The sequence below is a fragment of the Sus scrofa genome, chromosome 3 (genome assembly GCF_000003025.6).
Source record: "Sus scrofa isolate TJ Tabasco breed Duroc chromosome 3, Sscrofa11.1, whole genome shotgun sequence".
NCBI lineage: Eukaryota > Metazoa > Chordata > Mammalia > Artiodactyla > Suidae > Sus > Sus scrofa.
In genome coordinates this window covers 51576204-51590414 of record NC_010445.4, presented here as the reverse complement: position 1 = coordinate 51590414, position 14211 = coordinate 51576204, and the positions used below count along the sequence as shown (strand labels likewise).

At 44.2% G+C, this 14211-nt stretch overlaps 1 protein-coding gene across 1 annotated transcript in view; it reads left to right on the top strand.

Moving 5' to 3' along the window:
* Positions 1-14211, top strand: part of SLC9A2 (solute carrier family 9 member A2) — an 87206-nt gene that overhangs the window by 32589 nt on the left and 40406 nt on the right. The window contains 1 exon segment of the mRNA NM_001100189.1: positions 7812-8062. Within this exon segment, the coding sequence (NP_001093659.1) occupies positions 7812-8062 (251 nt within the window).

Sequence of the window (14211 nt, the reverse complement as noted above, 5' to 3'; positions counted from 1 at the left end):
CTGCTCCCTTCACCAGAGGAATGTGCAGCCCTCTTCCACCTGTCAAGGATGCTCAGGTGACCCTGCATTGGTTAACCAGTCAGCGGGCATTGGTGATGCTGTTTTACAGTAACCATGATTCTGCATAGTGGTGGTGATGGGAATGATAGCCACCTTTCGTGAATGTTTACCTTGTACTCGGATTTTTTTTTTTTTTTTTTTTGTCTTTTTAGGGCCACACCTGCAGCATATGGAGGTTCCCAGGCTAGGGGTCAAATAGAGCTGTAGGCCAGCCTACACCACAGCCACAGCAACATGGGTTCCGAGCTGCATCTGTGACCTACACCACAGCTCACAGTAATGCCGGATTCTTAACCCACTGAGCGAGGCCAGGGTTTGAACCTACATCCTCATGGATCCTAGTCAGATTCATTTCTTCTGAGCCACAATGGGAACTCCCTTGTGTTCGGATTTTTTGCCACAGTCTATGATATATGTGTTCTTACCATTTCGTGGATAAGAAAATTGAGGGAAATATTAAGTAAAGTGTATTTAACTAAAGTACTTTATATTGTCCCCTCCATTAGTCCCTGTAATTAAAAGGTTATTCCTTATTCATTAAAAAGTCAACATAGGGGAGTTCCCATAATGGGTTAAGAATCTGACTTGCAGCAGCTCAGGTCACTGTGGAGAGTTCAATCCCTGGCCCAGTGCAGCGAGTTAAAGAATCCAGCATTGCTGCCGCAGCAGCTGTGGTATTGGTGCAGCTACAGTTCTGATTCAGTCCCTGGCCTGGGAACCTTCATATGCCAAGGGTGCAGCCATAAAAAATAATAATAATAAATAAAATAAAAGTCAGCATAGAAACCAACACAGGCTGTTGGCCTGTGTTCAGGTCCCTGAACTGAATAAAATATCATCTATAAGGATGTCCATTAACCCCATGTGGATATGACTACATAAAAAAAATGGGTTACTGGCAAGGAAATCCCATTTTTTTTTAGAAGAGCTAAGAGCTATTTTAAGACAGCGAAGTTACTTAAGTAACAAAATCCACTTCATTTATTCCATTATTCATTAACAGTGATTAGTCATTAACTCACCAGTATTAAATTTCAACAGGGAAACTGCCGTAACAATGAAGGTGTTTTATAACTCATTCTAATTTCTGGAGGCATCACGTTTTCCATTGTGACTAATGTTTGCTATATATATCTTTACCTTGGTTGAAGGAGACTGTGAAACTTTCATTGTGGCAAGCTTGCATCTGTATTTCTATATTTAAGGTATAGGAAACTTTATAGTTAAATAGTAACACCCTGCTGCATTCCTTCTAGGGCAGGGTGGCAGTGTCAGGTCAGTTTCAGAAGGACCTGCTGTGTCTTTACACTGCTGTCCCTTTTCTGAGGTTTCTCATTCATTCACCTCATCCATTCTTTGATTGTGTCAAGAGTCAGAGCTCAGCAAACTCTCTGGCTAAACTACTGGGCTTTTAATTTTTTTAAATTTATTTTTTATGTTCTTGTAGCATAGTTGATTCACAAGCTTGCATTAATTTCTGCTGTACAGCAAGGTGATTCAGTTATGCGTGTACACACATCCCGATCTGGAGCATGGTTTAAAGTGTGCAAAGATCCAGGCCTTCCAGAGACATATGCTCTGCTTCCTGCCAAGAGGCACGAAGCCATCAAATGTGGTCTGATGGGCAGAGAGGGAGAGCTGACCCAGAACAGGCAGTGGGCCAGCTTGAGGGCCTGCCCTTCCAGAGCAGGAAGGAGGCAAGGACGTAGAAAGGGTATAGCTGCTCTTAGAGCTAGCGGCCCTTGCTGTAAGGACAAAGCCTCTAAATCAGAAGGAATGACATGCTTTCAGATGAAAGGACCACTGTTAGTAGATTATTTACCCACCGCCCCTCAAAGCCACCCCGACAGATATCGGGCGGGGGCTTTGCCCACCTCACACCAAAGCATCATCCATGGCACTGGCTGAATTGTGGGCTGAATTGGCCAGGTGTTAGGAATGATTGGAGCAATGGTGTCAGAAATTATAGTTTTGGAAGTTCCCATTGTGATCAGTGGGTTAAGAACCCAGCTAGTATCCATGAGCATGCGGGTTCAATCCCTGGCCTCGCTCCGTGGGTTAGGGATCTGGTGTTGCTATGAGCTGTGGTGTAGGTCGCAGACCCTGCTCAGATCTGGTGCATTGCTGTGGCTGTGGTGTAGGCCGGCAGCTGTAGCTCTGATTCGACTTCTAGCCTGGAAACTTCCATGTGAGGTAGGTGCGGTCCTAAAAAGAAAAAAATATGTAATTTTTCCTTCTTGTCGGGTGCCCTCAAAGAATAGAAGTAGAGATGTTTTATAGGACATTCTCTGATTCATTCATCTAGTCTTTTTTTTATTTTTTATTTTTTATTTTCCCACTGTACAGCAAGGGGGTCAGGTTATCCTTACATGTATACATTGCAATTACAGTTTTCCCCCCACCCTTTCTTCTGTTGCAACATGAGTATCTAGACATAGTTCTCAATGCTATTCAGCAGGATCTCCTTGTAAATCTATTCTAGGTTGTGTCTGATAAGCCCAAGCTCCGGATCCCTCCCACTCCCTCCCCCTCCCATCAGGCAACCACAAGTCTCTTATCTCTAGCAGAGGATTAAGGAACTCATGGATTAGAGGGAAAGGTAGGAAAAACGTAGACCATGCTGCGTACAGTGGAAAGGATGGTAGGGATTAAACAGAGATAAAGTCAGGTTAAAAATGTAGTCTGGAGGATGAGCGGAATTGTAGGTCGGTGCAATTAACTCCCTCCCCAAATCATGGTAAACTCAGTATTATGCTTAGAAAATTTGAAGGGGAGAAAACCTACCATAAAAATGTCTCGCAGCAGTGAGAAATTGATAATCTGTAAATTGAAGTCCAACTCTTTGTTTGATTATCCGGGACCATGGCATATTGCAATTAACTGGAGAAATGAGATTCAAAAAATAATAATAAAGGTGAGGTTTTTAATAGGACTTTTGTGCTTTCCCTTTTACAAAATATTTTAGGAAAATCCTTCAAAATTCTTGCATGAGGGCAAAGATGTTCAGGTTCTCAGTCATCTGAGAAGTCCTGCTATTTCCATAACAGTTGACAATCAAATGAGTTGGGCTCACACATTAATTTCCAGCATCATTTCTGCGACACATGAATGCAACCACTGAATATTGTAGCACATTTTCCAAGAACACTTAAAGAATTTCCTCAATCTACCCTAATTAGGCTTGGTTAAGGAGAGCTGGTTCACAAATGGCCCAGGTATTTTGTCCTGTGTCATGGAATGTAACTCAGGAAGCTGGAGGGTACCCAGGGACCAGTTGGTACTTAATTTTGCTTTTGCAAGTAGCAGAACAGATTTAAAATTTCCTATGCAAAAGTAATTGTCCTTTGTGTTTCGTATCAGAAAACGTGACCTGAAAACTATTTTTCTGCAACAGAGCTGTTCTGAAAAAGAACTCTGTATTGTCTGTATCCTTGCACCACGTGGTTTCACTGCATTCTTGCACATTTTATATCCAAGGACAAAACAGCTAATATCTAATTGTAATGTATGCAAGTCTTTTAAAAATAATAATAATGAGTAGAAGTATTTGAAAGTACTCAGCTGTCACATTAACCCATTATAGAATTAAGCAAACAGGCACCTCTGATTTTTCAGTTTTCTAAAAATACTGTTGTCAAGTTGAGGTCAACTTTGCACAGATCAACTAAAGATGTAATTATAGCTGTACGCATAATACATATATATATATGCTATATATAAATTATAACTTCCAAAGCCTTTTGATATAGATTCCCTGGTGGTAAACTTAAAGGATTTACCTGGAATGAACTAACCATGGGGTTACAGCCAGTTGTAACTAAAAGAATTTTATCTTGTGCTGATCAGTAAGTATCAGGTTCAGTGTGCAGCAGGTGAGAGGTTATGGAAAGCTTTCTGGTTGTCAAGGCAACATTTCTACCTAAGATATTTCCTCAGAATGTGGCTCCGGCATCTGAAGCAGTAGAATGATCAAATTGGAGTTTCTGCTAGTGTGCTGAAAGGGAAGAGCCTGTGACTCAGCTGGACTCTTTGCAAAACCTAAACAAGGAATATTAAACACAGAAAGTGCCTTGATAGATGTGATGGGTTGAGTTGCCAGGGAAATGACTTGGGAAAGATTTGGATATAGAAAGTTGTTCTTTAGGACGAGTAAGTACCTGGGCTTCTTGTAGAGGCCTCAGAAGTGTGCTGGGTCGGGTGAGGTGGGGGATGAGACAGGAGGAGAAGGTGGCATGGGTTCTGTGCTTGAGGAATGTCACAGGAATGGGACAGTGGTGTATTTATTTATTTTTTTTATTGAAGTATAGTTGATTTATAGTGTTGTGTTAATTTCTGCTACACAGCAAAGTGATTCAGTTTTATTTATATATATATTTATAAATACATATTACAAAATATATAATTTTATAAATTTTGTATTTTATAATCTTAAAATTTTTACAAAATATATAATTTTAAATAAAATTTATATATTTATAAAATATAATTTATAGATATTTGTATATAGTATGAAATATATAAATATATGTATTCTTTTTAAAAATATTCTTTTCCATGATGGTTTATCAAGGATACTGAACATGCTTCCCTGTGCTATATTGTCGGACCTTGTTGTTTATTCATTCAGTATATAATACCTCACATCTACTAACCCCAACCTCTCACTTCATCCTTCACTCCCACCCCACCCCCTTGGCAACCACAAGTCTGTTCTGTATGTCTCTGAGTCTGTTTCTGTTCTGTAGATAAGTTCGTTTATATCATATTTTAGATTCCACACATAAGCAATATCATATGGTATTTGTGTTTCTCTTTCTCATTTACTTCACTTAGTATGATAATCTCTAGTTTCTTCCATGTTGATATAAATGGCATTATTTCATTCCTTTTTATGGCTGAGTAATATTCCATTGAGTGTATATGTAGCACATCATCTTTAGCCATCCCTCTGTTGATGGATGTTTAGGTTGCTTCCATGTCTCAGCTACAGTAAATAGTGCTTCAGTGAACATTGGGGTGCATATATCTTTTTGAATTAGAGTTTTGCCTGAAGAAGTAATTTCTAATTTTTCCGAGGAAATGAGGTTGTCATTCAAGTGGCAGCACCAATGACACAAGACGGCACACCACCAAATGCTGAGTGGTTTGGACGATCATCTGTGTTGCAGGAGGGCAGAGGGAAGGTGATTAGCAAGGGCTGTTGGAGCCCAGGGAAGCTGGAGAGGAACAGCTGAGCCATGGGAGATAAAGTTTCCCTCTGCTTAGGGGCTGGGTTTCTGCCAAGGGAAGCCAGGGGCAGGGATGAGTAAATATGGTGTGTTTTGTGACTTGATGATGAGACTCTCTCCTAAACTGAAGGGTGTTGTAAAGCATTAAAAAAAAAAAAAAAGTATCAGGTGTATTGAGCTGCCTTCCCCAAGTCAGGCAGCCAAAGATTTTAAATTTGAGAGTGAGGAATGGAACCACAGTATTTATTTGTTTATTTTCGGCTGCAGCAAGAAACAGCTTGAAGTGGGATCTCAGATCCCAGACCAGGGATTGAACCCGGGCCACATCAGTGAGAGTGCCAAATCCTAGCCACTAGACCACCGGGGAACTCCCAATGGTGATGTTTAAAGGAAGCGAGTCTTTAGGGGCGTTAGAGGAGGGGGTGATGAGACTTGCTGGTCCAGGCTGTAGCTGGGCGATGGGAGTCTGGGGGTGGAGCCCAGAGCCAGAGTGGCCCAGGCAGACTGTCTGGGCAGGGCTTGCACTGGGAAGTCTGTCTCTCTCCCCAGGCAGCAGGTGACTGTCACCTTTTGGCCTCGGCTGTTAGGAGGCCAGGGGTAAATATAGCACATCTCTGATCCGCTCTCAGGAAGCAATTGTGGCCTGTTGATGCTGATGAAATCTGATGTGTGCAGCCGGCTCTGGGGGAAAGTAGGAAGTGGTGCTACTTGACGCCAGTTCTTTTCTGGCAAATGACGATCCTTCAAGATATTTAAGTCCCCGGGCTTGTAAGCTGCTTTTTTCTTTTCTCACTCAAATCATTTCTTGGCGGTCCAGTACTCCATGGCCTTGACTGTTCCATCAACAATCAGGGCAAGGAAAAAGCCCACTGATTTCTAAGTTATAATCCACTGTTTTTTGTTTTTCCAAAATGAATAGATCTTTATTGTCATCTACTAGGCAACGTGGAAGAAGCAAACCATAACACAGGGTGATCCTTAGCTACACGGAGTTTATGATCCAGTAGAAAAGAAGAAAAAGTTACCCGAAATCTGTAACATGTAGGCTATAAAGGACCATAAGTGAGGTTGAGAAGATGAAATGGCTTTTTGCCAGGGCACGCTCTGGTTAGCAGAGTCTCTGACTCATTCTCCTGGTTGAAATTGAACTGACATGGAAGGTCAGGAGACCCGGATCCTGGTGTCGCCCTCAATGCTTTGTGTTCCCCGTGGACAGAGGGCTTCCGTTTCGAGTTGCTCAGACTCCACCCCCCAGGTGGGTGTATCCCGGGCTGTGCTCTGAGAGGCCTTCATCCCAGCGCCCCATCAGAAGGCTTTCCTGGAGGTTCCAGCTGCAAACCTCATAATGAAAAGAAACAGGAGACGTGCCCGACTGGCATCTCCCTTGCTGGTCTTTTGCAAAAAAGAAGTGGTCCAGGAGCGAGCCACCACTTCCCATGTCGGGTGCTCGGTGGTCCTCGGAAACGTGTTTGAAAGCGTCCTGCCCCTCAGGTGTGAATGCCTGACATTTATGAGGACTTGAGGTGAAGATCGTGTATATTTTTCAGGAACCAAGCAAAAGTGCAGTCTTGTCATTTTAGAGGCACAAATATGTATGAAGATACAGCAGGTATACCCATACACATATATACACATATGTGAGTTGCTGCCTCTTTGCTTTAAGAAAGCCTCACCAGGTCTTGTGTTTCACCAGAGGTGCATGTGTGGGTGGGGTGAGGAGGGGGTCTTAGAAGGAAGAAGCCCCCCCACCCCTGGAGGAGACCTGTACTGATGGACAGGACACCTGTACCGATGGACAGGTCATGGTATGACCAACAGGGCCTTAAAGGTCACTAAATCCACAGCCAAGACTGACAAGCTTCCTCTGTGACATACTCCTTCCCCAGCCTTGATTACACAATCGGGTTGTGCTGGAGGGCAGCCAAGCCTTTTAAAATAATCTTTGAGGCTGGATCTAGAAAATGTTTTGGGAATAAGTTATATACATTCAAAGTCTCTCTTATGTGTAGAAATAATTTTCCTGAACTCACACGTCCATCAAAACTTTGTGTTTAAAGCTACTTAAATGCACTGTTTTTCTCCTCTCCCCTCCCCTACCCGTTTCCCTCCCCTCTCTTAGTTTTACTGCTGTACCTGTGGCATATGGAAGGAAGTCCCCAGGCCAGGGGTCAAATCAGAGCGGCAGCTCCCGGCCTATGCCACAGCCATAGCAATATCGTATCTGAGCTGCAGCTGCAACCTACACTGCAGCTGATGGCAACTCGGGATGCTTAACCCACTGAGTGAGGCCAGGGATGGAACCTGCATCCTCCACGAGACAATGTCAGGTCCTTTACCCTCTGAGCCACGCGGGAACTCCTGCACTGCTCAAATGTGAGATAAAGTGATGCCCTGATCCCTGCCACTGGTAGTCTGCTCGGGGGCACAGAAAACACATCCTCCTCAGGACGCAGGTGGATTCCTGTGGCTGTGACGATGATGGGGGAGTCAGCGGGTCCTGACGTGTACTCGTTTCTCCCCCAGGTCCTGTACAACCTGTTCAAGTCTTTCTGCCAGATGAAAACCATTGAGACAATTGACGTGTTTGCTGGGATCACCAACTTCTTTGTCGTGGGCATCGGCGGAGTGATGATCGGCATCTTCCTGGGCTTCATAGCGGCGTTTACCACTCGCTTCACACACAATGTCCGCGTGATCGAGCCGCTCTTCGTCTTTCTGTACAGCTACTTGTCCTACATCACAGCTGAGATGTTCCACCTGTCGGGAATCATGGCGTGAGTACCTGAGCTTGGCTGAAAGCCCTCGATGGCCTTTCATGGAATTCACCTTCTCAAGGGACATGTGAATGTTGAATACGTTATGTGAAAGGGTAGGAGTTCTTTTTTTTTTTTTTTTTTTTTGTCTTTTTGTCTTTTTTGTTGTTGTTATTGTTGCTATTTCTTGGGCCGCTCCCACGGCATATGGAGGTTCCCAGGCTAGGGGTTGAATCGGAGCTGTAGCCACCGCAACAGCTCCGACAGAGCCACAGCAACGCGGGATCCAAGCCGCGTCTGCAACCTACACCACAGCTCACGGCAACGCCAGATCGTTAACCCACTGAGCAAGGGCAGGGATCGAACCCACAACCTCATGGTTCCTAGTTGGATTCGTTAACCACTGCGCCACGATGGGAACTCCAGGGTAGGAGTTTTTGACATGCTCTTAAGAAAAGTTAAAAGTAGATTTTCATTACTCTTTGTTTCAAAGAACTGAAAGTGTGCATCAGCCAGACACACACTAACATGATCCGGTGCGAACAATGGAAAACTACTTAAAAGTGACGTCTGGGGTCTTGTGAAATATGACAGTACAGTGTTGGGATTGATGGTCAGGCGCCAAGAATTTTCTGAGTTTGAGACCCATTCGGTGTTGTCAGGGCAACTATCTCACTGCAGCGAGGTTGCACCGCCCAGCCTGCGCTCAGCATTCTGGAATTGCCTATGTGTATTCATGTGAACAATGTTAGAAGTAGAAAACCTTCACTTTGTGGGATCAATTTAACCTGAAATCCTAGCTTTGCATCATTGAAAGCACCATTCAGTGACTAAGGCATGACATCATGGAACTTGAGTTTAGCTTTTTAAAGAAGGAGGCGTGGTCATAAAGCAAGAAACAGGTGAAGCAAAATGTTTATTTATTAAAGACACAATTAGTGTGTCATTCCCTAGTTGATTTGGAAGGGCGTTCTCGGAGTTCTCTGGCACAGGGGCTTAAGGATCCAGTGTTGTCCCCACAGTGGTTTGGGTTGATGCTGTAGCTCGGGTTCGGTCCCTGGCCTGGGGAACTTCCACAGGCCTTGGGCATAGCGGCCCCCCCCACCCCCGCCACCAAAGGAAGGCTGTTCTCTAAAAGGTCTACAAGTGGCTGAAGAACAGTAGCGTTTGGATCCAATTTTAGCCTTTGGAGGGTCACTGTGAAGGAGGCCACTTGTTGGGTGTGGATGTTTAATGGCTTCCAAAAATAAGCCTATTAAATTATGGTCACACCTTGTATAGGGCCAGTGAGAAATGCTCAGTGATGAAGGGCCTTTAAAAGTTTATATTTTGGAGTTCCCGTTGTGGCTCCAAAGTTAACGAACCTGACTAGTATCCATGAGGATGTGGGTTCCATCCCTAGCCTCGCTCAGTAAGGATCCCAGCGTTGCCGTGAGCTGTGGTGTAGGGTCGAAGATGCAGCTCAGATCTGGCATTGCTGTGGCTGTGGCATAGGCTGGCAGCTACAGCTGTGATTCTACCCATAGCCTGGGAACCTCCATATGCCACAGGTGTGGCCCTTAAAAAAAAAAAAAGTTTTTTATTTTGATAAATACTTACAGCTTAGTGCATGTGAGGCTCTCCTGGGGCCTGCCGTATATAGTCAGAGTTTTGGTGTTATAAATATAGCTCTAGTTCTTGAAGTTTTCTCTTGCACCTTTGTTTCAGTGATGCTTTGACAAAGAACCATTTTGTTTTCCACTCCAAATCACCATTTTATTACAAAAGCTGATGGGTTTGTGGTGAAGGAAGCCATGCTCCTCTGCACGGGGGCGTGGAAGCCCTGGTAACGACAGCCATGCATTAGAAGGTAGTGTGGTTTTCCGTATCCCAGGGAACCTAAATGAAGCACCGTATTAACCCAGCCTGACCCAGTAATGAAATGTTCTGTGTCTTCCCAGTCGCTATTCACATCATTTGTATGACTTCCCAGTTTCCTCACTGTTCTTTGACTGGTGTCTTTGAAAGTGTCTGATCAGCTGGTGGCAAGGTCTCTGCAAAGACCATGGGGCTAGGGCTCTGGGTTGAGTTTTTCTGCTGCAGTGGTTGATTTAAGAAGCTTGAATGTGTTTCGACCACGTGCCTATGTAAAAGTTCTAGAACACCTGCAGGGTTATCTAAATATGTTTGTCAATTTGCCTGATGTTCAGAGGCAGAAACTGGGGTGGGAAGAAGTGTTGGGTAGGGATGGAGTACTCGTGTGTCTCTGCTTAGAGACGTCCGGGGATTCAGAGTCCACAGAGCTTGGACATCTTTGTGTGTCACATCCCCGACCTCCTGTGAAGGCGGGATCATGGGCTTCCTTGCTCCAGGAGTTAGGACATCAGGGATGAATCGGGCCACATATTCCTGGTAAACAGCACAGGCAATTCCCTGCTGTGGTTTTTTGGTGGATGAAACACATCACCTTTGTCCTCGACTTTATTTATTTATTTATTTATTTATTTATTTTTGCTTTTTAGGGCTGCACCCACAGCATATGGAGGTTCCAGACTAGGGGTCCAATTGGAGCTTCAGCTGCTGGCCTACACCGCAACCACATCAATGCCAGATCTGACCCGTGTCTGAGACCTACACCACAGCTCGTGGCAACGCCAGATCCTTAACCCACTGAGCAAGGCCAAGAATTGAACCTGCGACCTCATGGTTCCTAGTCAGATTCGTTTCCGCTGCACCACAGCAGGGACTCCTGTCCTCAACCTTAAAGTGAACATTGATGGTACAACATTCCATCATACCATCAGAGCACAGAAAATTGCTTAATGACATTTAAATGAACATTGTGGCACACAATGCACTAAAATACTGTAAACCATTCAGCAACATAGTCCAGGAGATCTGAACCCTTTCGCATTTTACCACACATCCCAGGAATCCTGGGAGACCAAAGAAAGGGACAGATTTACATCAGAGTGTGTTTGCTCTCAGAAGTCACACCCTGTTTTCTAAAACTTGACCGTGCATGAGGCTGCTGTATGGGCTACATCACAGCTGTGCCACCACCCCCCGCCCTGCCCCGACTCCCCATGGAAGGTGCCTTGTGTGCCCTTCCACACTGGAGGGGACATTGTCCCCTTACTGTCTTTACCTGGGGATGCTGGTCCAGGGGATCTGGTGTAATGATGTAATCAAACTCTCATGTCCATGTACATCTCTTTTATAGAACTCCTAATTTTTTTTTCTATGTTTAACTTGTAATGAGCATGTAGAAATTACTATCATCCTTCAGGCTGATGGCACCTTCTTTTACTGTTTATTTCAAGGCAGGTGTTGTTGGTCAATGGACGGGAAGGCACGTTACTTCTGAGCATGCTCAATAGATGCCCGTGTTGGGATATGAGAAGCAGGAGCTACAGGAACAGGAAGATCAGCAGAGGGGTTAGGCAGCCAGGGAGCCGAGGAAATGGTGAAAGCAGCTCTCTCTCAATTTGTACAATAGCATGGAACGTGAAACCTGGGCTGCCCCAAGTTTGTCCTCCCCTCTTTCCCCCTTTTCCATCCTCCTTGCCTGCTCCCTTCCTCTTCCTAATGCTTTTCAGATCCCGCAGCTCCTTGTACTTCAACTTTGTCTTGGGTAGGCTCTTGGACAGTCAGTCCTAGAAGGAGATTATTTACTGATCAGGTAGTTCATACAAAAGTCTGATGAGAAAGAAACATCTTTCTGTAGAGCAGAAAGCAGGCCTGGATTCCAAGTGTGGTCAGCCTTGTCAGTAGGAAAGCACTGGCAGGATTCCAGCCTCTTCGTTTCTTTGGAAGGATGTTGGCCGCAGCCTACCTTGGGCAAACTTTACACCACAGCCACAGCAGTGCAGGATCCAAGCCGCATCTGCGACCTACACCAGGATCCTTAACCCACTGAGTGAGGCCAGGGGTCGAACCCGCGTCCTTATTGATGCTAGTCGGGTTCCTCAACTGCTGAGCCACCACGGGAACTCCTAGTGAACCTGTTTTCAGGAAGAACCTCGGGATGTAAAACCCCTAGTTACTCCCAGCCAGGGGTCTCTTTTCCCAAGAGCAGCTCACGGCCTTTGTGATGGGAACTCCTGTAGTGGGGGGAGGTGAGGCGTAAGAAGGCTCTGAGCATGCGTGGCTATTGTGCTGGGTCAATCCCTTGCCATGCCAGGCTCTCAGAGTCAGAGCATCCTGTTTATATCAACCCTTTGCATCACGAACAGCAGGAAGGTAGAGTTTGGAGGGAAGGAGAGAGGGGACCACAACACAGCCTGCCATCTCAGCCCTGTGTCCCTTGCTCTGTTCACTGTCTCATTGTTCCTTATGTTGCCTTGGCAAATAAAAGCTTTATTTTTGATAATGGTGTATGCCTTGATAGCTCTGGATGGTCAAGATGGACCTCTTTATTTTATTTTATTTTATTTTGTTTTATTTTATTTTATTTTAACATATACTTGATTTACAATGTTGTACCATTTTCTGTTGCACAGCAAAGTGACGTGTGTGTGTGTGTGTGTGTGTAGATATATATAGGTATATATATAATATATACCCTTTCTTCCGTCATGGTCTATCCCAGGAGATTGGATATAGTTCCCCGTGCTATACATCTACTAACTGCAAACTCCAGGTCCATCCCACTCCCTTCCCGCTTCCCCTTGGCAACCACAAGTCTGTTCTCTATGTCAGTGAGGGCAGACCTCTTTCAAATTTTATGTGACTACCTCAAACACTCAGTGGAGCAGGGTTTGGCATGGGGGTCTGGGAGGAAGGTAGTAAAATGAGGCAGAACTTATTAAATAATAGAAAATCAAACCATTATCTCCATTAATTTTCTGGACACATTCAGGAAACAAGTGAAAATAGAAACAAACCGTGTTATGATTTTTTTTTTTTTTAGGATAATTCCCACATCTTTTATTTTCGTTGGTGTAGTTTTGCCTCACCTGCAGAGCGAGACTAGAATGAGCAGGGAGGAGTTGGAAATTATAAACCTTTTGTTTGTTTGTTTCTTACTTGATTGAGATGTAATTGGCACTCATCACTGTGTGAGTTAACAGATGTAAAACGTGAGGATTAGGTAATAGGTGTATGTTGCCAAATGATCATCACAGTAAAGTTAACTCACACACTCATTGCCTTAAAGAGTTGACCTGCTTTGTGAGAGGAAGGACTTTCAAGACTTATTCTCTTAAAGCGCTTCCAAGTACACAACTCAGTATTGTTAGCTGCCTCTACTGTCGAATACACTGTCTCATCATGGATTGTCCAGTCAACACCATGCTGTCCATCAGATGCCAGGACTTATTCATCTTACAGCTGGAAGTTTGCAGCTTGTGACCACTATCACCTCCTTCCCATACACCCCACCCCCAGCCCCTGGCAGTCAGCAATCTACACTCTGTTTCTATGACTTTCCTTTTTTCCGAGTCTATGTATGAGATTATACAGAATTTTCCCAGCGTGGTGTAAATGTTTTGTGAAGGTATTTTCATTGATGCTTATGGTTTAAACTTGGCGTGAGATAGATGCAGCAGGTCAACTCCAGCTTTTGCTTGGTTTTTGAAGGAAGAACAACATGGGTCAGCTGTTACTTTTTCCCCTGGGTGCTGTCCAGTATGATGGCCATTGGCCACTGGTGGTGTTTGAACACTTAGAGTATGGCCAGTCTAAACTGAGGTGGGGCCTCTAAGTTTAAAAGGTACACCAGATTTTTAAGATTGAGTAGGGAGCTCAATATAGAATAGCTCATTAATGTTTTGATAGTACTTTGCTTGCATGTTGAAATAATATATTAGGTCAATTGGGTTAAATACATATATTATGGAAGTTCACGTCACCAGCTTCTCTGCAGTTTCAACCATGACTACTGGGAAATTTAAGATAACACATATGGCTTGTGTTGTATCTCTGTTAGCTTTGTTCCATAGCGTGCGCCATTCATTTTTGCTATTTGGATATTTGAAGACTGGTTGAAACATGTTTTCTTCCCTTTGATAAAGTAAAAGAAAAAATGAGGGCATGAAACAATGGGGAAAATAGAGAACTGACATGCATTATTGCCACAATCAGTGGTAATCATGAGTTTATAAAGAGCCTTTCTTTGAGAGCAAGAAGGTCAGAAAGGAAGGAAAGACTCCATAAAGGGGGAGTGGAAGGTTCCTTTGAGATGGTTTGCG